Genomic DNA, 24330 nt, shown 5'->3' with positions numbered 1-24330 from the left:
ATAGTACAAGAACTATGGAGGATCCTGGTTAGGAGACTGAGCACAAGAAGAATAGCCAAAAGAAATCAAAGAAGATCACAGTGAACAAACAAATATAAATTTGATTTGTACTCTGGTTCACAAAATAATAATTCAGGGCTTGTACCTGTACTGGAGTCTTGCAGTAATGGTGCTGCTGTAGTTCCTAAGCCATGAATGAGACTTCCAAGTTCCTGAAGTGCACACACAAGCACATGCTGACTCGCTGTTACATCGGTTGTATTAATTTTTGTTTCCAAGTTACCATCACTTATTGCAGCATCTGATAACACAATACAAGAAAATCACCATGAAATCATTACCAAAATCAAACAAACAGATGGGAGAAAGGTTTTTGCCAAGATAAGTTGTTTACATTACTAAATGAGCTTTTACTATTTTTATTATTGTTTTCATAAAGGGTGTGGATTATATTGTATTGTTTTCATCAAGAGTGTGGATAAATGGAAAATACCAAAATGCCTATCTTTACATGATAGGGAAGAGTAGCTAGCAAGAAGAGTGCTATTGTCTGGCCTACCAAAAGTAACTTGAAGAAGATATACTTTGATAAAACTGGCCAGATTTTACTGCATTGTAGGGAAAAAGAAAGGGAAGAAAAGAATGAAATCTTGCAAGATCAAGCAAGTGAGAAGGCAGAGACATGGAATGAAGAAGGAGGGAAAAATATTATGTTTTTTGAAGGTTTTATATTTTGAGACACAAATCATTATGTCTGTTTAGACACAAAACATTAAGATATTTAAATCGGATACAACATATACACCAGAGGACAACAGGTTATGTCCAGGATTCTCTTTCTTCTTCTCCAGAATGACAATGCTGGAAGATCAGAGGCTTTTTCTGGAAACAGTGTACAAGACCTTATCATGCAAGACATCTTTTTTCTCCATGAGAAATGCTCATGTATCATTTAGGAACAAATGCTTCTTTTCTGAACCTTCAGTAGTGTCAACTGCTCTGAACAGGAAGGCAGGATCTGACTAGACATGCATTGTCTGCCAACCTAACTTTACAATACTGTCTGTATAATATTACTGCAATTATTTCATTTGTTAATGCCTAAAATTTTATTTGCTAGGAATGGAGTGTTAAAAAAATCTGTATATACTTATGTGGGTACACACAGACACACACAAGCAAATAACCAGCCCAAGCTAAAAACAAAGCAGTCCATCAAAACCCTCTACATTGTCATGGTAATAAATCAGCACTATATATTCTATTTCTGCGGATTCTTAATTAGGTAGCTGGACAGTCACTTAAAAATGGAAAAACAGAGGCCTGAATGGATAATCTTGTTAGACCCATACCTACAACTTTCTTCAGTTTCCAGATGGCCTGACAAATCTCCTTGGCAGCTGCAATCTGAGCCTTTTCCCCAAGCAGGCCTCCTACTGTAGCTCGAAGGATGAATGAAACACAGCGGCGACAGCCGATAGCATCCATCGGACTCTGAACAGCCTTAGGGTGAGACTGAGACACAAGATCTAGAATATGGGATAGGAAGGCAGAGAAGTTCCTTTCAAGCCATTGTGCTCCTAATGTAGAGACAAATACCACATATGCCTGAAAGAGATTTCAAAAGAAACATACTTTAGAGCAAAATATGTTGAAATTCACTGCTAACTATCCTACAGGCTTATTTTTAAAATCTTCACATTGCCACAACTAGAACACTAAACTAAAATGATTTATAAATTTATTCATCCATAAATCACATATGTTCTCACCTTTAGGTATCTGCAATTTTTTAATTTATGTATTATTTTAATTTAAAAAAATAATTTAAATTACTACCAAAACTGTTACGGGTCCCTTCCAAGTCAGTGTATTCTGTGATTCTGCACTAGTAATACTGCAGCCAGCTTTGATTGTATGTTATTTCAAGCTGCTTGCCCATGTCATCTCATTCCAGAGTGTGAGAAATGGCAGTTTACCCTGCACTGGCACTTGTTATGTAAAACATTGTGTTTGTTCTCACTGAACAACAGCTTCCAGCTATTTAACATTCTGCACATGAGCCCCAAATTTAATGTATGAATGCATTTTGAGAACTACTATGTTACAAAACTATAACCCATAACCCAGAGAAAATTTGGATATTAAAGGCTCTGAATCAGGGAATATTTGCAGCCCACAAGCACTGTTCTTCAACCCAATGAATTTTAATAGTTTGCCTTGCAATGGAGGTGCCATAAAAAGACTGTCACCACAAAGAGAAAGAATGCAGAATCACTTTACAAACCTAATCACCACAAGACCATTTATTTCACCACATAATAAGCTCCCCTACAATTGCCTTCTATGTGCATATGTTGGATGTTTTTAATGAATAGATCAAGAAAACAGAACACAAAAAATGAGAATATGCAAATGAGCACACAAAATTCCTTGTAAGAAAGGAACTTTCTGCTACTGCTTATATCAATCTACTTTCAACTACTGCTTATATCAATCAATTTCTGTATTTACCTCATACATACTTTGTCTTGTGTCTAACATTCAGAACAAAATTACTCATTTAAAAGAAAGGGAACTATTGTAGACAAAATAATTACACTGTTAGATCCTGTTATCAGCTTTTTGTTCCTGACAAATACTACTTGGGCTTCATAATGCATCAGTACATTACCCTGGTTTTACAGATTTAAAACCTGAGGAATTTAATAGGATAAAGATTTGTGAAGAGTGATACTGCCATGGCTTCATTTTAAACTCTGTCTTGATCCTGGCTTGAACAAATATAAAATCTTCCATATGTAAAAAGTCATCTTCAGAGCCTTTCCTATTTTTAAATTCATAATAAGCTGCAACTCACTAATTAATACATTTTTTAACTGCAAGTGTTTTCTATTCACAAGCACTGATATATTCACAATTTTTCAAGCTTTTTTTGTAGAAACATTGCACTATTTAAACTGTTTTGGTACATTTGAGTGTACCATCTAGCACAGGTACTACTGTGTTAACATAGATATACATGAAAAAGGAGATAACTTCCAAAAACCAGTACAAATAGTCAAAACATTTAACTGAGATATCTGATATATACCTGGAAAATTAATAAAACTACCATGTATATAGAACACCCTAGAAATCTCTGGCATGCATTTTCCAGGCAAATAGCTGTCAAGGTATTATTGTTCCCTAGCTTTTCTGTTCTCTCTGCCAAAAGTTAATGCTTCCACTCAGCATGACCTGAGCACAGAAGACAATTTATAGCACCTTCTAGCTGTTTCACTGAAAAATCTGGCGGCTTGTATCAGTAATTCAAGCTCATTTAAAGATCTTTTGCACAGAAGTTGAAATGTACTGACAAACTGCCTTACTGGCAAAGGTGGTTTTCATATAGCTGTGGGACTGTAACATACTAAAATAATCACAGCTATTTGATACATAAATGTTCATCATGACCTTTAGTCTTGAGTCACAAGTCTCACATTTGAATATCTACAATTCAGCATGTTTACATTTAAGATAATATTACAGGATGAAGCCAGTCTGATAGCTGAAAAATTTGTACTGTTTTTACCAGCAGGCACTACATGGCCTGGCTTCAGTCCTGTTCAGTTTACAAGATCCTATGCTTTGAGCATCCTGGAACACAGCAAAACAGATGCTGGGTTTTTCCACTAAATTCTATTTTCCTTACTTTTCATGCACTTACTCAAAGCAGAACCATCTTTTCAGAACTAGGCTTGAAATTCCCTATACAGAAGGAAACTATTTCAAGTTCAAACATTTCTTCTAACTTCTCCCTTTAATTTTCAAATGTAAGGAAATAAGTTTTAAATTTAAAAATTGAGGAATTTATTTATATCACTCATTTGAAATTCATTTCATGTGAAGCTTTCACAAGTAGTACATATTTAATTTTTAAAATGTCAAGCTCTCAGGTAAACAATAAGCAACATCAAAAATTTTTTTTTTTTTCTTTCTAGCTCAACTCAAGATGTAAATCCTTATTTAGAAATGTATACATTTCATTACAAATACAAAAAAAGGATGAAAGAAGAGATAAATACAGAACAAAGCAATTATAAAAATGTTTGGCAATCTCAGAAAATCATAACTTAAGTAATCCAAACCTGGGTGACTCCAACTCTAACATCTCTGCTGACTGAACTGGTCCCCTTCAACATATCACCACTGGCTCGTAGAAATCCACAACTTCCACGCAGAAATCCAGTTCCCAATAGCTCCATCACGTCTTCTAAAGAGATCCTGCGGAAGTTATGCTTGGTGGACGCTAAGAGCAGATGTACATCTTTAGAGGAAGTTCAAAAATCTCACTACATTTTAGAAATAGAGTTTCAACTCTCTTAATTTTAATAAAAATAATTTGCACAAACTCAGTAGTACCATCAAATCCAAATACTGTTTGAGCATAACTTCACAACAGAAACTAGTACATTTTGGCTCTCAATGCTCCAGTAAAACACAATATTTCTCAAGTTTTTCTGCTTTAACTACCTTTCAGTAGTTTAAGCCATTACTTAATACACATATTTACATTTACCCACCCTCAGTATTTACCATCTATGCTCCCTCTGCAAAAAGGTCTGTAAGGTCCACTCCTACCACCCACAGCTTTATGGAAGTCCTGGTTCTTACATATTTCAGCTTACCAGCAAACACATCCTCTATTCCAAACCTCAGACAGGGCAGATCCCCCTCTACTACACTTAGCCAGGTATAGACACAGCTACAGGTCCTCTTAGAAAAAATATCAAGTCACCTCAGCAATAAGATAGTCCTCTAAAAGAGTGAGAAAAATAAAATATGCTTGCAATTGTTTAGGAAAATTTTCCATCCCCAATTCCTACTCCAGTGCTTTATTTCTTGATAGAAAGTTCACTTAAAATCTATGCTGGGAAATGTACGCGTAAGCTTAGCACAATAACAGCACACTGTGCCAACTGTCCTAATATTTTCACTGCATTTTTCATTCTCTTTTAAGGATTCAAATGAGAAAAGGAATGAGAGGATTTGAGATAAAGATTTCCAGAAAAAAAATTTAACAAAACCCCCTCAATATCAGCAGGTTAACAGATGCAACACTCAAATTTCAGGAGTACAAATTTCTTCATGTACTGCTCCCTCCACCTCTCCCCCAGCCCCTTCTGGTCCCCATCTAGCTTCTGCCCCATTTAGCTCTAACTTCTTTTTAACTAAAAATAACTAAAATAAGGACAAAACTCCTTGAAATAGCCAACCAAATAATGTATGAGCTTCTTACATAACCTTATCTTAGAGCCTTAGAAATAACAAGTACATTGCTTACATAGATTAAAGGAAGCTAATGAATCTATAAAGAGGTCAGAATTTTTTTTTATTTTATTGAGAAAAGTGCTGATTTTTTTTTTTTTTTTTTTTTTTTTTGGTAACACAGTAATTCTCTCCAAAAATTTCTGGGGGAAACACTTTGTAAACCAAGATTTCAGAGTCTACAATGCAAATACACAGCCTCAAGTATTTTGAAAGACAGTAAGTTGGGCTGAAAGGCATGTCATTTTGTCATTTACTGGTTGTTGCACTGAAGGTCTTCTCTGCTGTCATTAAAAGCACATCAGTCTGAATCACACTTATTCAGCATCCTGCTATTTATTGCTTAGATTAGACATTTAGCTTGGGGCTTCTAAAACTACTCAGTCTGAATCACACAAAGTATTGGAGATGGTAACTTTGTGCCAGGATGCTTCAGTCAACTCAAGTACTGTCTGTCAGAAAAAACTGTTACTTAGCTGTTGTGTGAACAAAACTGCCTGCTAATTTCTGTTTCTGATCACACTTATACTGCTATCCACTGACAATCCAGATGTTCTATCAACTACTGCAGAAAAACACCTTGAAGGTATCCTTAACTTTTTAGTCTGACAGAGAGACTGCCTCAAATCTTAGTTATTTCTAAAGTGCTTAAGTTAATCTTGCTTTTAAATTCCTGAAGTTACTAATTTCTCTCCATATAACAACAATCTCATAGTGGAGAAAAAGCTTCACTAACCACTTTCCACTGTTCATTATTTTATAAAGATAGATAGATAGATAGACAGACAGACAGACACACACACACAACCAAAAACCAGCACTTCAGCAAAAGTCAGAAAAAAGACCAGACTTGAGATATGAACAGTCAGAAGAAGCTTAAAATGTGATTTTACTTCAGGCTTCAACAGAACTTGAGAGTTTCTTATAATCTGACAAACTTTTACAGCTGAGGAATCAGCAGAGAAAGCACATATTTTACCTGTTATCTGCTTAGATGTTAGAGCTCTAGCCAATACTGTGCCTAAAAGTTTTGAAACTGCTAATCGTACATCATAATTGGAACCTTCAAAGGATTTAAAACATAAGGTAACAACACTATCCAGGTCCGTACTCCACATAAATACTGCTTCATTCTGAAGTTCAAGAAGACACTAGACAAAAAAAAAGGGAAATAAGTGTTTTGACATGGAAAAGCACTCAGTAAAAATTTTAGTTTGCTACATAATACACTGAGTTCTCCCTAACAAAATAAGCACCTTGCTTCATACTGAAATTACTTATATTTTTTTCTGCCAAATTAACATCAAAGGAACACATATAAGTAAAGAATCTTTTTACTTCCATGTTCATTTATCATTAAAACAGAATTTTATGTTTTAGGGAGCTACTTTCAACAGCTATTGGAGCAGTTTACCTTTGCAGCAGCACAGCGGACAGCCATGGATCGGTCTGTCAAACACGATCGGGCAGCTTTGTAAATATCTCTGTGACAGGGGATAGCAGCAGCTCCTAAACCATTTAATATATTTTGCAAACTAAGCATGATTTCATAACGACCTTGAGACTGAAAAATGAAAAAGAGAAATGTTAAAGTTTTCTAACCCTAAGTTCCTTGGAAATACAAAATGCCAACTACTGAAATAGGTAAAAAATGGCTGGGTCTTTTAGAGATCTATTATTCTGAAATAAGTTAAAGCAGATAACTTGCCCCAAAACTCTATAAGCAAATGAAAATAGTAATTCTATGTTCTATTGAAAAGCAATAATTACAAGTACAAAGCCTAAAACATAAAGTACAAGCTACAGAAAAAATATTCTCATTAATAATGCAATTAAATTTTCTAATTTATCAAGTACTTTCATGAAATCAGATAAAGAAAAGCTGTGATCCATCCTTTTATAGTCATAATCCATTAACTCTAGTACTTCTTTAGAATTTAGACACTGATTTTTATCTGACTTTTCACAATTTTTTTTTTTTGTATTTTGGTATCATGCATTTTCGCTTATTCATTGGTCCAGCTACCAGCAGTAAAAATCCTTTTATTTTTCCATTCATCTTTTAAACATGCTGTTCCAATACCTCTGCATTCTTCATTGCTTTAAGCACATTCCCAACGGTGTCAGTAAAACTGTTTCCCAAAATTCTTCCCAATTTTTTGTATAAATAGCCCAAGCATACCACCGCAGCACTAAAACAAAAGCAAATCCAAAGACGCGTGAAAATGGATGCACTAAGAGATGAAAGGGATTAAGACGACTGAAGTAATCAATGTGCAAACAGCAAAATAACTAAACAGGATGTCCCAAAAATGTAAGTGGATCCTCAAAAAGGGAAAAAAAAAATGGTCTGTATGTGGCACATACCCTCTAGAAGAAATGCAGATACAAGGGTTGCTAAAGTACCTTGGATAATACAAAAATTCAGGCAATACAACTTTGTACATTTTACAAGAGGAATAGTTCTCACATCCACCTTTAAACCTTAACATTAATTTCTTACTAATCATGCTCTGTGTCATGCTGCAGCAGATGCTGCCAGAAGTAGTCAGGACAGGTTTATTTACAACTTGATGGTTTACAGTAGACTGCAAATGGTCTAGTAATTACAATTCTGTCATTTACGTATCACAGTACCTAAAAAGGAAATACCTTGAAGGAAATAAAACTATAAACCCACGTTGCTTTCATTGTAGACAGATTCTGAATTTAACATTCAGGTGAAATACCCAACAAACGGATTCTGTGTGCTCAGTGGCCTTTCCTTTAGCAAAGGCAAAAAATGCTAATATTGAGGGGAAAAAAAAAAAAAAAGATGTGTCCAATGAAAGAGCATTTTCCTTTGAATAATTAGTTAATGAAAACACTTAGGTTTTGTATTGACAGATCTATAACAGATCTATAAATCAATTAATTTCTTGAAAACAAAGAGAAAAAGAATTCTATGTTTAATCAGCTTTCAGCTCTTTTCCAGACCTACTTAAATATGTAGACATTGCTAAGCATCCCCTTCAACAAAACAACATTTTGCTTATTCCACAACTGAATTCAAGTTCCACGTATATAATTTTAAATTCTCATACTGAATACATTCTTAATTTAAAAAATACATTTAACATTCACAGTAATTCCCTAAAGGCACAGTAAGAAAAACAAACCTAGTATCCTTTATCTCTTATCATACTACAATATTACTTTCATTAAAAACACATTTTTTGTTATTGCTTTTATCCAACTCAGTACACATCAACAATCTGGATTTAAATTTTGTTCATGGTGTGCCTGGGCATGAAATTACAATTTTCCAATCCCCCTTCTAAATTGAGCATCTGATGGTCACAGGTAGTCTCCTTAATAAAGTAATAAGCTGCATTCGTGCTGCATGACCTGTTTATCTGATTTGGTAGAGCATTCACATCATGCTGAGTTTTAGTAGCAGAGGAACACCTAACTAAGGTTTTATTTAAAATGCTTGCCTAAAACATTTTAATCTTCCACATATAGGAAAGAAGAAAAGTGATAATCTATGACATAAGAGACCAATTCACTGCAATCTGTATTTAAAGGAGTTCCCAGGTGTATCAACATATTGTGAACACTGATGGTGAAGTGTTGCTACGAGACAACATGGGCATGCATGCTAAATATGGACAGATGGCAAAGACAATGCTTTGTCAAGGTCAAAACAAAACAAAAAAAAGCAGTTTTTCTACACTGAACACCAAGTATTTCATGTATTTGCAACCTAGGCTGAAAGATATTATTCAACACACAGTTCTGTAGTTCCAATTATTTTCTGTAGCCTGTTGTCCCCATGTCAGTTCTACCAGTCAATCCCTTTACCAAAACTTTACTGAAGAAAATAATATTTTACAATTACCTTTTTCTCCATCTCTTTCTTCCTCTTCTTACCACTGCTTACATACCAGGAACAGGTGGTGTACACTGTCACCTCTCTCTCTTTCCCCCAGCTACTACTCTGCAGTCTGGCTTTGATTATCTCCCATTTCTGCTTTACTGCCAACAGCCTCCCCCATCCCTCCTTGCTGTACTGACATCACCCCCTTCATCCAGTGTGGCACATCACAGCTGAAGTGGGAAGACCTGCACAGCTCTGTCCCACCCTACAACTCAACTCTAATGTTAATTCATATCATTGTTAAGTATGTAGTATAGCAGTAATTTACTTTGCAAGACTAAGATCCTTTATAGCAAACTTATTCCTAACTCGAAAGACTGTACAAGAAATCAACTGGAACAAGAAGGAAACAAAAAAAAAAAAGGTATAACAAAATACAACTTACTCCTTGCAAAATCTATTTTCAGGAATCTTTACTTGTGTGGTCAGAAGCAGGTTTAGCATCCAAAGTAAAGGAGGAAGAGAGATCCTGCTCTGCTTTCAACACCATATCATTAATGCAAACGGATGTTCATCTGTCTTTACTACCTTCTATCTCATCTTTATTACCTTCATCTTTAATTTACCTCACTGTAGTGAGAGATGTGCATAATTTTGGGAATGAAGGTTATTCATAACATTTCTGCACATAAAGATTTGGCTTCACATTCTGAAGTTGCAGTTCATGTTTCTCTGCTCTGTTGGTTAGGTTTTCAGTATTTAGTTACGAACATCTCAGATGTTTTTACCTATATCCAGTTTCCCATCTGAATTAAGAAATGTATTCAGCAACTGTCTTTTATACCTACAGTTGTGCTTGTCTGTTTTACTGCTCTTCTCAGCACTATTATTACCTTTTCCTTGTTTTTGAAGCACTTGTAATCTCATAACTCTGTTATCCATCGTTGGTATTCTCCCCAGCCTGATTTCAATTGTCTGGCTGGAGACCACCCTTTTGGTTCCTGATGCTCATATACAACATGGACTACCAGCACAATCTTTGTTTTATTACATATTTTGTGGCAGTGAACTCAGATGCATCTTACCCCTTAAACCTGTCTGGTTATTACTGGATCTGAAGCTTGAAGGTAAAAACACACTTACAGTTTTGTAGGCAGATAACTTGGGGAGTCATCTTTACTCCGAATGAGTTCATTGCATTTGTCAATTGTTTGGTAAACAGAAAAAGTGTCTCCAGTGCTATAAAGTACAGCTAAATTCTTGGCAAGAAGCCGTCTGGTAGGAGGTCCTGGTGAATTGTTTAATAAAGAAGTCAATTGTTCAACCAGTTTCTTCTGGTTTTCCCTTATGTCAGCCTGGAAATAAAATCAGTAACCAGTTAAAGTTCACTTAAATTTAAAAGTTAGTTACAGATGATTAATTCAAATCATCTTTACTTTTCATTATTACCATTTGGATAATGACATTCTGAACTACAAATGAACATTTTATTGCATTTTTATACGTAAAAATAACATTTCAAGTATGCGACTATTTTATTCTTCTTAAAGAACCCAACACTTTTTTCAGAGCACAATTATTGCTAGTAGTGTTTCAAGTGTATTTTCCCTGTGGCATATTCATGCTTAAATCTTTCGCCAACAAAGCTGCCTTTTCTTTCTTTTTTTAATGCCTGCTTTAAAATAAAAGAATTCATAGATATATAGTAAGTTTTGTAGCAAAGAAGAACTTTAAAGAAGAAGCTGAGTATCAAGAACTTGAGCATTAGAAAAGAAAGAACTTCCCTTAAAACAATTATCCAATCTTATATACATTTTTAAATACTCTTCAAAAAAAAGAACCTGGCACTGTTTTTCATTTATGTATTTTCATCACAAATAACAACCCTTAAATAGTATTATGTTGGTTAGTTTATTCTTACATGTCTATCTAACCTACTCAATATATACCAAACAGTGAATCAAACAATTGGAAAGTCGGCTGGAAACAGAACTTTTATCATTTAAGTAGAAAAATTAAAAAAAAAAAACAAAAAACAACCAAAACCAAAAAAACCAACAAAGAGAAAGATGTTACATTCTTGCTTGGTAGAGAAGCATATAATTGTGCAACACCAGGTGGAAGCATTACTGACATTCTTCATATTGGATCTGCAAAATCTTGCAGTAGTAATAGGAGTTAATCAAAATTCCTTTCATTGGAAAAGTGGCTCTGTCACTAGAAGGGCTGTGACCAAGAATTTATAACATTTATTAAGTTGCTGCTAACACTGAACATACTTTTACTCCTTGTGCATACAAGACATGAGGAAAATAACATTGCAGGCTGCTCTTTGATTTCAAACAAAATAATAAAAAGACAGGCTTTTCTTCTCAAGTCTTATTACACTTACTCTGCTAGTCACAGGTAAAAGTTTTTCCAAAAACTGTAACCATTGAAAAATGAACTCTGCTTTTTGAAATTCACCAAGCTGCTTATATGCTTCTTCATTAAGTAGTAAACTGTGAGCTAACTCCATTCCTTGAAATTTTCTTCAAATCTCCCAACAGTGCAGAATGAAAAAAATCCAATGAACTATCAAAACTATATTAATCAGTTTTTCTCCTCATTAATATCTGGCAAATCAGAAGTTTGAACACCTAAACAGAAAAAAGAAAAAAAAAGTTAATAAAAAGTCAACAAATGCATTATATAGAATATTAATGCTTGACTTACTAAAATGAAAATTTCAAAAGAAAGCCTAATACAGAAAGGAAATTATAGCAGTTTTATTTAGATGTCCTAAGTAATACCAAATGTTTTTGAAAATGAGATAATGGTATTGATGTAATATATGACCTGAAGTTAAATACACATTTGACTATATCAGGACTGATTTTCCTTCACCTTGTTTTGCATGAAGTCAGGTTTTCTAGTCCTTAATCAAATACCTGAAAGTAATGACCAACTGACCTCAAATATAATGATTTTTTTATCAAGAACAAAGTGCAGCAAAAGCCGCAACCAGCAACTAACAAACTCCTGTTAATTATATTCACAAATATAAATGCTAACATATTATTCGAAAACTTTTGGTATTCTCAAATTCTCATTTTTATGCCAAGCAAGGCATAAAAAGCCCCCAGAATTTCATTGCTGAGCAAACCTCTAATAATCTCTTTTGAAAAAAAACCCCAAACCCAAACCTGAAAAGATTGTTTCAAAACTTGAAGTTCTAAAGAAGCTATGTTTTACTTTTGTCTCTCAGACTATTTTGAGAACTTCCACCTTGTTGATAAGCAAACCAAGATACTTCTAATGATATCTTCCCCCCACAGTGTCTAAATGCCATATAGCCTCAAAATATAAAAGAGAATATTCTGTAGGCTTCATAAATAAAAACAGTCAGGGATTCAGGGATATTCTGGTAAAATGTCAACCATATTTTAAACTCCCAAGCAAGTTATCCTTTTCTGAGGTCACTAAGACTGCTGAACACAGTGTTTCCCATGCAGTAACAATATTATAGTGTAAAGCGATCCCTCAAGCAGTAGATGGGCAATACAAAGCATTGGTAAATAATTCAGTACTCAGGCTGCCATCAAACACAGAGCAGGTTACTTTTGCCACTTTCTACACATTTAATGTAAAATTTACTCACAAAAAAAACTTATTCACATTGAATTTATCATAATGAACTGTCATTTCAAAACTACCTGAAATACCAAGCAGCTTGACAAGGCACCACACTATAAAATGGCAAACAGATCTAAATATACATAGCACATTGTACCTCTACATATTTTTTCTGCCTAGGTACATAGAAGTTCACAATTTATCTGTTATCTCACTACCACAACACTCACAGAATTTAGCTCTATCCTCAAATTTTTGAAACATACAAAAAAAAAGTAGGATTAAGTGTAGAGTTTCATCACTGAAATATGAAAAAGCTTTAGCATGCGAATTACATGTATAAGTCACAAATACTCCTTTTTTCCCCTCACCCAAGGCCTGTTCAAATGTCTGTCATATCAAAACCATCTACAACCACAGCAACTTACCCAACTTACATGCCCTTCTCAGGATTACAACTCACAGTTGTTTTCCCTAACTGAAAAGATCAGAGTTTGTTGTCAGACATTGGCACTTAACTCACCTAGTAGACAATTTCTCCTCATTTTAAAAACTGTCTCTCTGCTGCTCCAGGCTTTTGTATAAAGGATGTTAAGAACTCAGTTTTCTAGGAAAATAATTAATACAAAGATCAATGTTAGGAATGAAAGCACATAAAATACAAGTGTTTCTACAAGAATTCCAAAATCTTGCAATTCCAAAGTCTTGCAATACCAACAATGTTTATTCAGTAATAGCTCACCAAAAAAGACTGGACCTCCATGAATATTATTAGCTCTTTATAGGCTATATTTAAATTCAACAGACCCACCATATACACCATACACCTGGGGTAATTTAACTACTGAAATCACCTTTTAAATTTCTGTTTTGTTAACTCAATTTAATTCTAAACCAGTAAAAAGTAAGTTTGAACAGCATAATAACCATAATAATTTTCTAGACAGATTATCCAACAATCAGCAGAACTGGCAAAGGTGATTCAACTGTTCTGAAAAGTTCATGTACAATACTATCAATACATGACATGAGGATTATCAACCCATTCTCCTAGCCTACAGATATAATTTTAATATTAAAATTCACAGGCAAAAACATTTCCTTTCAAAACTCATTCAACTTGAACTTATTCTGGTAGGACATAAAATATAAGTTGCATATTATTTTAAAAGCATTCACTTTTCAATCACTCTTCAAAAGACTAATGCTGAAAACAAAAAAAAAAAAGCACATGCAGATATCAGAGTAATCCAAACTTCTTTTTGCCTGGTGAATCAGTGTTCAGCCTGCTGAAGAAAAGGTTCAAGAGGACCTCACAGCCTTCAAAAGGGTAGGTGACCAAGACGATGAAGACAGATTCTTTACTTCATAATTAATACAAGGAAGCTTCCCTCTTGACAGAAAAAAAAAGATTTTCACTGTAAGGATTATGGGCCATGGGGACCGGTGTTGAGAAACTGCAGAACCTGCACCTTCAGAGGTTTCTAACACTTGACTGGACAAAGCCCTAAGCAATGCCATCTCAAGTTATTACTGTAACTTGTTTCTAAATGAAACACTCCAATTGTTTTAGCACACATTTGCAAAACCAATATAAATTTATTTCTTTTTAACCTAAATTAAAGAAAAAAATTATTCTGGTGTAGTTGACGATCTTTACAATGAACACCTGCTAACATGACCAGAAACACTACCATTTCTTAAAAAAAAAAAAAAAAGACTATTAGGACTGAACTATAAAGGCTGACTCCTTACTATGCAAGGATTAGTTTTGTCCATGCAGGGAAAAAAAATTTTTAAAATCCCAGACCTGATCTTTCCACTGCTGATCAACAAGCAAACCTCGATTCCATGAACCTTTACAGAAAGCAGCATACTCCCTACCCTATGCAAAAAACTTATTTCAAACACTTATTCCCTACATTAAGCTGTAAGCCTGCACACTAGGGATATTTACGAAGTTTCAAAAGTAATGATAAAAGAAGGGCACATGCATACAAACTTGGGAGAACCAGGGCAAGAATATAGGGCATTTAGCTCTCCTGCAGCATCCTGGTTTTGCAGAGAACAGAGCAAAAGGCAAAGTGCTCACAGCGCAAAGCTGAACACAAGCATAGAACTTGGGAATGAGCTGCATTCAATTAATAATAACTACGTCCTTGTTATGTATACAAGATGTTTCCAGGCAATTTCTAAGGAGAAGAAAACATCAAACCCAAAGCCACACTGTCCAGACATGGGTGGGACACTGCTCTAATTGGAGGTGTGGCACAGCAACGCTCTGGGCTGGTCAAGCACCAGGAAAGAGTGAACGTTCTGTAAGCAACTGGAGCTGCTTGGCCATTCTCAGCACCACTAAATCAATGCAAGCACAACCTAAGCACATAAAGATGCACCTCTATTTACAAGAAACCTGCGTTTAGAAATGCTGAATTATTCGTGCTTTTCCCCTGCTGTTATAATTTTGATGCTTCTCAATATAAAAAAGAAATCTGGGGAAAAAAAGTGAAATTTAATTAAATTAGATGTATGCTATGCCACAACCAAGATAAAAAGGCACATATGCCTGATGAAATCTTCATTTGTCAACCAACATGAAGCATCATCCTTTCAGTTACCTACAGACATTTAGGTAACTGAAGCAACTACAAGAACTACTTTCCCATCAGTACTACAAGAACAGATCAATCGAAAATTCCTCTTTTTTTTCCCGTGAGCTAAGTTTATTTTACATTTATACTATGCTACAAAAGTGGCACAAAGATTTATTGGTCAAGGCAGAAGTTGTTCCTACTTACTACTAAAAAAATTTTTTTCATTTATCAACTGCCAACTTGACAAGCATGATTGTTCAAGACTGGTCAGAGAAGAGCTCAGAAAAGCTCTTAGAGCAAGTATAGATAGAATGCCACCCTGTAAATTGAAAGGAATACAGGGTGCATCAAGCATTAAAAGGCAACAACAACTGTATTGTTGAACTTTCTGACAAACCACAATGAGAAAAAAGGGACCTGTAGTTTTTAAATAAAAGGTGACTCATGCAGGGTAAGACTGATCTGAGTAGCTGCCTTTTGCTACTGTCTTTCAAATATGAGAACCAACAGACCACCCATGACAAGATTATAACAGAATAAAAAACCTGAACAGATCTGCTATGCGGATCAAGCTGATTCCAAGCTAGGTAATCTCCTCAGGCTTTAAAAGATGAGGGAAGCAGACCATAGTTTGCTGTGTATCTTTCACATGGAAGTCTAAGTCAAAAATTATAATATTACCAATGAAAAAGCAATGAGCAATAATGGCAACCTAATGAATTTCACTCTTCCTCTTCCTTCCAACTCTTGCCATATTTTGCTTATGCACAAAAAAGTAAGAAGTACCAAAAAAAAGTGATCTGCAATAAAGCAAGCTCCTAACTGATCTCTCACTAAAATCAGCCTTTAAATTATGACTCATTATTTCAATGAAGAGTGACACAAGTAATGGAAACTATTCCACAGACCAAGTTTGTACTTAAAAATTTCTTTTCTTTTAAAATTTTTCATATTTGATTTCTGATCCACTAGTGTGTCTCTCCTTGATAGGAACAAGTGCTGCTCAAAAAGGAATCTGATCAACCTCAGTTCTCTGAGCATAAGGCTCAGGTGAGGATCTAATGCACAGTCTAGATGAGGGTCTAAGTCCTTTATACAAAGTTGTAGTAAAGAAAATAAAGTGCCACTTACCTTAATAACAATTATTTATATCTTTCTAATTTCAAAAGTATTAACATAATTCTGCACTAAATCTGATACAAGGTAATAAACCTGTGGATTCAATTTTGTACCAATGACTAATCTAGCGGAGACACAAGTGCATAGTATTTCTCTAGGAAACTACTGCTGTTACTCATTGACAGTAATGAGTAACAGTAAAAAACTTATAATGAATAATAGTAATGAGTAAGATGAAAAATGACCAGTAATAATAACAACCACTAGTGTTTTCATAACAGCTGCCATTGGGCTGACTACACAATCAATGCCATAACCATCCCACTGCAGAAAAATAGAGCTGAAACACATTTGCTAGCTTCAAGATGACCCTCACTGCACTGCAGTGGTATTTTAACTGACTTCAAATCCACATTCTTTTCTTCAGAAAGCAAGATTTATTATCATCTGCCTAGCAAGTGAACCAACACGTTTAAGAGAAAGCGTCCCAGCCTGACACGTTTAATTCCAGCCATTAACAGCTGAGATCAATGTTACTCCTGCAGCACTGTTTAAAAGTTTAATGGGATGATCGTTAGCAGTCCATCTGAGCTGACTGCACGGAGAGACATCGATGCTCAAACCTTTGTTACACCCTTGCACGTACCTGTTCAGTGTCTTCCAAACATAAACAAAACTTCTGCCCAGCTCCCTTGGACTAACTTCTGACAAGAGAAACTGAGCAAGATGGTCTTTGCCAGCTGGGCAGAAAAACCTTAAAGCACCAGCCAAACGCAGCTACTAATGAATGAAACACAGACCAAAATCCAATAGTCACAGTGTACTGTTTATGCTAGTAGGCAAAAATAAAGAGGCACCCAGGTCTGGAGAAGGCAAAAAGTGCATGTTTAAACTCCAGCAACTTCAAATGGGAGACATGATGGCCCAGGAAATTTATAGCACACACAAATGATCTGATTTAAATAAACAACAATTACAAAATCTCAGTAATTTCATAAGGAACAAGAATGAACTAAAATTTCAGCTTAAATGAGTTGGGAGTTTAAACACTGGAAATATATTGGAGTGGGAATGTTCAATACATAAATATGTTTATAATTATTGGGAAGATAGAGCAGCCTTTGTTTACTTACTGACTTCTACAAACTATTACCAACTAACTCACAGAGGCAAAGTCTGCCTCAAAATCTTCAGTTAGAGAAGGCAAAAATAAATAAAAGCATTAGTGTAAGTGAATCAGTACTGCCACATCCTTTGCGTGGCAGGATCCCCATCATTCAATCAACTTTTTTCCTACATACGCAAGCTTTAAATTTTTGCTCCACAGAGCTACATGAAGCAAGAGCAGGTAACTGCTGCTCCCAACATAACTCTGTACATATTTTATGTTCAGTAGTGCTTATCACTCTCAGCCTTTCATTCAACCAAAAAGAAAAAAAAAGCTGGGAATTTCATGCACTTTTTCACTGCTTCCTTGTATGTATTATGTATTTGCAAAGAAACATACAGGAAAATGTAGGAAATTTCAGCACCAAGACAAGAAGAAGAGAGGAAGAAGAGAGGGGAGGAAGAGACAAAGAGAAATTTAACTCACCTGAAGAGTATGTTTCTTTAGCAGAAACACTGGTGTGTTTGACTGATTAAATACTTCAGGAAGAGGTTTAAGAACAACTTAGAAAACCAAAGCCCAGTCTTTCAATGCATATACACACATAGCCGTATTTGTCACTCATTGGTCTCATCAATTTGAGCCAAATTACCCTTGGCACCAAACTGACAAATATTTTTCATCCAAAATTAATACAGAGCCATGAAAATGCCAGCTATTTTGTAGTGTTATGTTACATTGGGCAGCAGTAGAGAAATTTGAAGCCAAGCACAGAGAAAATGGGTCCAACAGTGACGTCTGACAGCAAGCAGTTTGCAAGAACATGCCACAAGAGAAAGTCATCACAAGACCACAACTCAGAGCACATGGAAAAGAATTCCAGGCTACAGAAGAGGTTCAAAATTTTAAGGCCTTTAAATCAAGCAGAACTATAACTCTTAATATCAAATTTTGAGTGCATTAGCATGTGAAAAATACAGCAAATAAATCTCACGGTTGAGTACTGTGTTTTATTGTATATTCTATGTTATAATGGGACTCAGTTTCACTCACACATCTTCCTTTTTAAATAAAAATATGTACATATTTGCATCACATGCTTATCCCCAACAGCAAAAAGCAATTAAGTATCTGTCTGACTATGAGCAACAAAAAAATAACAGACGATAGCAGAACCACTTCCTCTAGTTACTGCTGAAGAATTCAGACTAGGACAACTTCCCCTTACATTATATTTTTGTATGCAATCATTCTGTTTAGAAACATGACTCTGAAATCATAGATGTTGCAACAAGATACTTTTTCAGTCTTTCCTCTTAATATATGAAGAAATTTGCCACAGGAATGCCATGTGTCTATTGTCTTGCTGAAAATTTGGTAGCATTTTTGCAGGGACTTGTTAAAGATGCAACCTAAGTGCATCTCCATATATTGGATGCTCCACATATATAGGTCTTGCAGTGTTCCCACAGCGTTTCAGGCTGTACTCAAGAACAAATACCATGCAGCCCAAACAGAATTCTTGTTAACGTCTCAGCTACTTCCATTTGTGTTGCAAAACAAAGAGGTTGCATTTTGATGTTTTGTGCATCATGATGCCCACACAAAGTACATGTCTACTCCCACAGGAGCAGTTACAAATGACTGGTTTTCCTACCAGAATGCTTATCAAATGTTACTGATTTCCAAGTTTTGGAGGAATTTCCCTGTATCTAAAAGGGCGATAAAGCTTAAAGGCAACAAAGACCTATGTGAAATCTAACTGAATTCTTGCTCTGGGCTTCCCAGTTTTAGAAATATTCACTTAAAGAATGTGACCACCCACAATCCTCACACATAACAGTGACATTGATAAGAATACAACACAATATATATTTGCTGAAGTATGAAAGAAACGACAAGACAATGCCTTCTAGGAATGCTGAATGATTTCTGTGAAGTTTGAGGACAAAGCTTGACACAATTAGAGAAAAATACCCTGAACAAAGTGCCTGAAAATGCAATAGCTGTTTTAGCAATGCCAAATATTGAAAACATTTTTAAAAAACAATTGGAAGACATTTATTCATAGTGTTAAAAAGTACATACACTTGGCTTTCCTGTTTCTTATTATCACTTTAATTTTTATCTCCACGTGAGAAGAATTATTCCAGGAAACCAAGAAACAGCAACATTCAGTTACTGAGAAATATAAACAACTATTTCCTGAGCTCCACAGCAGGCACTACTGGCACACTCTGACCTCCATGGCCCTCACATCTCTTGAATATTATTTAGGTTCATTTCTGAAAGTTATAGTAAAGAGATAAACTTGGCTCCATTACAGGGACCTCAGAACATTATTTTGTTTACAGTCAACCAGGCAAATTGCATACAAATAATTTACCAATGCTTCTAATAGTCAGAAAGAGTATCATATCTGATACTGACAAAATGAGTTTAAAACCTTTTCTTTCTCCCCGAAACTGGACTAAGTAAACTTCAAAAAGCAATAACTAGCTTTAGTCTGAATAAAAATGCACAGAATGCTTTATGTTTATTTCTTTGCAGATTTGAAACCTGGTGTGATGCAAAGCAAGTGCATGAAAACCACAGAAGTATAAACATCCCCATGCTAACAATCATATATAACAATTTCAATCTATGTCTGAACATAGTTTTAGTCGTGAGAATGTTGTAGTCAATATTGTTTATTTAATATAGACAAAATATACCAAACTAATTATGCTGACAGAGTGGGGTTTGTTGTTTGCTTGGGGCTTTTTGGTCACAATGACAGAAGTTTCAGGAAATGAAATTATTTGTTAAAATGTTAAATTGACTTACAGTAGGTGATGTATATGCATATGGATTACCCAAAAAGCAGGTTGATTTTAGCCACCAATCTTCTGTTAAGGTAAATGCTGAACCCATTCTAGCTTAGCATTAAGTTAGGCCACAGGGAATTTTTGTTGAATATATACTGAAAACCCAGAAAAAGATACTTATTTTTCCTGAAAATCACTGTAGCTTTTACTATGATTGGACTTCAACTGGACTGAAACACAGACACAGAAATTTAGCAGCAGCAGCAGAAGCCCTCACAGATGCAAACTCTGCAGGAGACTTGTTTGGCAGATCAGAGATCACTATCCGGGCACAAATCACTGACATACCTCACTGCAATGGTTCATTCTCTAGGTATTTTATGTGGCTGTTCCCCAAAGAAAACTCCAAAACAGCTAAAAATGTAACTGCCTGAGGTTTAAAGCCTTTTTAGTCTGCAGTGTAGATGTAGATATAATGTGTGTCTTTTTAAAGGTTCTGCTACCTGAACCCAGTAAATACAGGTAAAAGCTGAATAAAACAAACATCATGTAATCTGAAAATGTTTTTGTGAGAAAGTGTTTCTAATCTCCTGCCTCATTAGGGTGTTCTAAGTCTTAAAACAGAATATCATCCTGCATTGATTAATAAAGTTTTTGATGTGTTGGCATACAACCTTATGAACTAGTCAGTAAGGCAGATATTTTACTGACTACAAAAACAATCCTGTGTTCAGTAATCAAGCACAAGTTTTCAATGTATGGCTAGATTTAGTGCAACAGTAAACTGGCTTCCTCTCCCCCTACCTCCTTTAATTGTGTCAAACCATAAGGAAAAGAAACCCAACCTCCATTGATTACACAACCAGAAGTAATCTATCTTCTGTGTCTCAACTGTTATTTCATACATGGATCGAGACTATTACATACCCTGTAGCAAAACACTAAAGCATACAATATAGCCGGACTATTTCTGAAGACAGGGAAAATATTTCTGGCATGTGAGACTAAAATAAACGTACAGTTCATGGTCAGAACTGCAAACACCTATCCTACTAAATTAAACCCCAAACTCAATGAATCAATACAATTAATGATTCCAAAATCCAAAAGATATCAAATTTCACTTATTGAAACACAGAGCTGGACTCAACTTTCATTTGCCTTCTTCATCTTCTATCATCCTTCCACCCATACCTCAATAAACTTTACACTTAACTAAACGTACAACATCTATTACTCTTTCCCACATTCAAAAATGCCAACTATTGCAACTTTACACATTTTACATGCCTGTGCAAGGTTTTTACCAGTTATATGGTGTAAACTTAGTCGCTGCCCTATGCAGACAACCAGGAATTCAAACTGCAAAAGCTTACAATAACATTTCCAGATATGAGAGTACCCGATACTGCTACCCCTCCCCAAATATTCTTAATTACCAAGGTTTATAAGAAAATATAAAACCACACCCCAAAATAATGGAACCTCGGTGCAAGCGAATGCCAAACCCCTGCCGGAGCCGCAGGATCCGTATGGCCCCGCACAGGGCAAACAGCCCCGCTCGCCCACCGCGGGCCCGGCGGCACGGCCGCTCCGCCGCCGCTCCCCGTGACACTCGGGCGGCGCCGCCTGGCCGCCCCCCTCCCTCCCCTTCCCTTCCCTCCCGGGGCTGAGAGCTGCCCCGCAGCCCCGGGGAACGGGACGCAACAGCACGGGCTGGGCTGGGCTGGGCTGGGCTGCAGGAGCACGGGAGCCGCCCGGCCGCCGGCTTTAGAGCTGGCTGTGCGTGTGACACCCACCGACCCACCCGGTGGCTCCGGGGGTGATCCAGCACTTTTCGGGCGCAGGCCTCGGGCAAGCACAGCCCCGCAGGACTCCCAGCTGCGCTCGGCCCTGCTGCCCCTTCACACAGCCCCCGCCGCACCTTCACACAGCCCCTGCTGCCCCCGGCCTCCCTCAGCCCGCGGTACCTGCCGGCCGCAGCGCTCCCGCGCCGCTCTGCAGGCTCGGCCCCGTCCGTCCGTCCGCCCGCCCTCCTTCAGCGCGGGGGGGCGGCGGGTCCTGCGCCCGAGCTGCCGCCGCTGCCGCCTCCCGCCGGCGGGGAGAGGGGAGGAAAGGGAGGAGGAGGAGTATGAGGGCGACTCCGGTGCTCAGGACAGTGCAATCGGGCGCGGAGCCATCGAGCGCCCGCGGCGGCCCGGAGGAGGGCGGGAGCGGCCCAGGGAGCGCGCGGCCCGGGGCGAGGTGTCGCGGTGCCGGAGGGGACAGAGTCACCGCCCCGGGGCCCTCCGAGGCTCCGCGGTGCCGGAGGGGACAGAGTCACCGCCCCGGGGCCCTCCGAGGCTCCGCGGTGCCGGAGGGGACAGAGTCACCGTCCCGGGGCCCTCCGAAGCTCAGCAGTGCCGGAGGGGACAGAGTCACCGCCCCGGGGCGCTCCGAGGCTCCGCAGCCTCCGGGGAGATGAGCGGCTCTGCGCTAGGGGGGCGCAGTCGGGGGCTCGCGGTCCGTGCTGCCCCACCAAAAACAGCAACAAAAGATCCCCCTTGGTGATGCTTTGTGAAGCTAGCTCAGCTGGCACTGCTGGGATTTGTACCTGGCTGCGATCAGTGTCTGCCATGGCACGTTTCCACCCCGCCCCTCGGGCATCCACGTCCGTACTTCCCTGGGAGGGCCCCTGGACTGCACAGGACAGTCACGGGAACACGCCCTTTTTATTAAGTGTTCGTCGAACCCAACGTTTGCAAAAGTTGTTATTCCTGGGTTTCATCAGTGTAAGCTGTGATCCCAAATCGATACGGAATCCCAAGTCAAGAAGTAATTCTGTGTCTTTCAGAGAAGGTCGGCTGAAACTCCTCAGGGAATTTCACCTCGTTTCTCCTACTGCATAGGTGGTCCAGCTGGAGGACGTTGCTTTGTCACTGAGAATTACTTCCATCTTTACAAATTTTTGTTAGTGAACTCACTGGTCATGAGAAAATATCATTGGTGGGATTTTCTATAATGTATTCTGTGATCAGTTTAAGTTCTATCCTAACAAGAGGAAAGTATATCTCTCTGTCATTTTTTAGTTTTAAAATAAACAAACTATTATCTTATTGTAGTTTTCCAGCTGATGCCCAGCCATGTTTGGAATCCAACGACCCAGAATTCTCTCCACAAGCCTGTGTTTTCTGGGACTATCTTCTTTTAACTTGTGCAAACAGAATCTCAGAATAATTAAGACTGGAAAAGACCTGTAAGATTGAGTCCAACCTTTGATCACCGCAATGTCAGCTAAACCATACCACTAAGTACCATGTCCAGACATTTCTTGAACTCCTCCAGTGTTGGTGACCCAACCTCCTCCTTGAGCAGTCCATTCCAATGTTTAATGACCCTTTCCATAAATAAATTCTTCCTGGTGTCTAACCTGAACCTCCCCTGGCACAGCTTGAGGCTGTGTCCTCTTGTGCTATCACTGGTTGCTGGGGAGAAGAGGCTGACCCTCACCTGGCTCCCTCCAGGCAGCTGTAGAGAGGGAACTGTTGTGGCAAGGGAATAATGCCCCGAACACAAAACTATAGGAGCAGAAACTGTGTCTAAACCTTGCATAAGCTTGTACATTCGACTTAACATAGGTTCAATATGTAAAGTTTACATGCAGGGGATCCTCTGTGAACATCTGTACTCAGTTATGCAGATGATACTGCTGAGAAATATTTCAAAGAGCACATGCAGGGCTGCCTGATTACATTGTGCTGTAGATACCAGGAGCACTAGGCTGCTTTACCATATATGGACACTGGTTTCATTTTTACTAAACTGTGATAAAAAACATGAGCACGGATGCAATGACCTTTTTAAAAAAAATTCTGGCAATGGATGTGGTAATGAAGAATATGCCTCACACCTGAAGCAGGAAATTATTTACATATTATG

At 37.4% G+C, this 24330-nt stretch overlaps 1 protein-coding gene across 4 annotated transcripts in view; it reads right to left on the bottom strand.

The window, feature by feature from the left end:
• Positions 1-22568, bottom strand: part of HEATR5A (HEAT repeat containing 5A) — a 65610-nt gene extending 43042 nt beyond the window's left edge. For 3 of the 4 annotated variants that reach the window (XM_084207336.1, XM_084207337.1, XM_084207338.1), the window contains exons 1-10: positions 22383-22568; positions 13308-13391; positions 11562-11808; positions 10313-10524; positions 7394-7502; positions 6725-6874; positions 6290-6461; positions 4131-4291; positions 1353-1608; positions 146-301 (exon numbers count right to left, since the gene is read on the bottom strand). In XM_084207336.1, the coding sequence (XP_084063462.1) occupies positions 146-301; positions 1353-1608; positions 4131-4291; positions 6290-6461; positions 6725-6874; positions 7394-7502; positions 10313-10524; positions 11562-11687 (1342 nt within the window). In that variant the 5' untranslated portion in view covers positions 11688-11808; positions 13308-13391; positions 22383-22568. Of the gene's footprint in view, positions 1-145; positions 302-1352; positions 1609-4130; positions 4292-6289; positions 6462-6724; positions 6875-7393; positions 7503-10312; positions 10525-11561; positions 11809-13307; positions 13392-22382 lie in introns of those variants that run through there. The other variant, XM_084207339.1, reaches the window with a different exon arrangement.
• Positions 22569-24330: the final 1762 nt, after the last annotated feature.

The sequence above is a fragment of the Fringilla coelebs genome (genome assembly GCF_963513975.1).
Source record: "Fringilla coelebs genome assembly, chromosome: 6".
Classification (NCBI taxonomy): Eukaryota; Metazoa; Chordata; class Aves; order Passeriformes; family Fringillidae; genus Fringilla; species Fringilla coelebs.
This window is presented reverse-complemented; position numbering and strand designations above follow the sequence as displayed.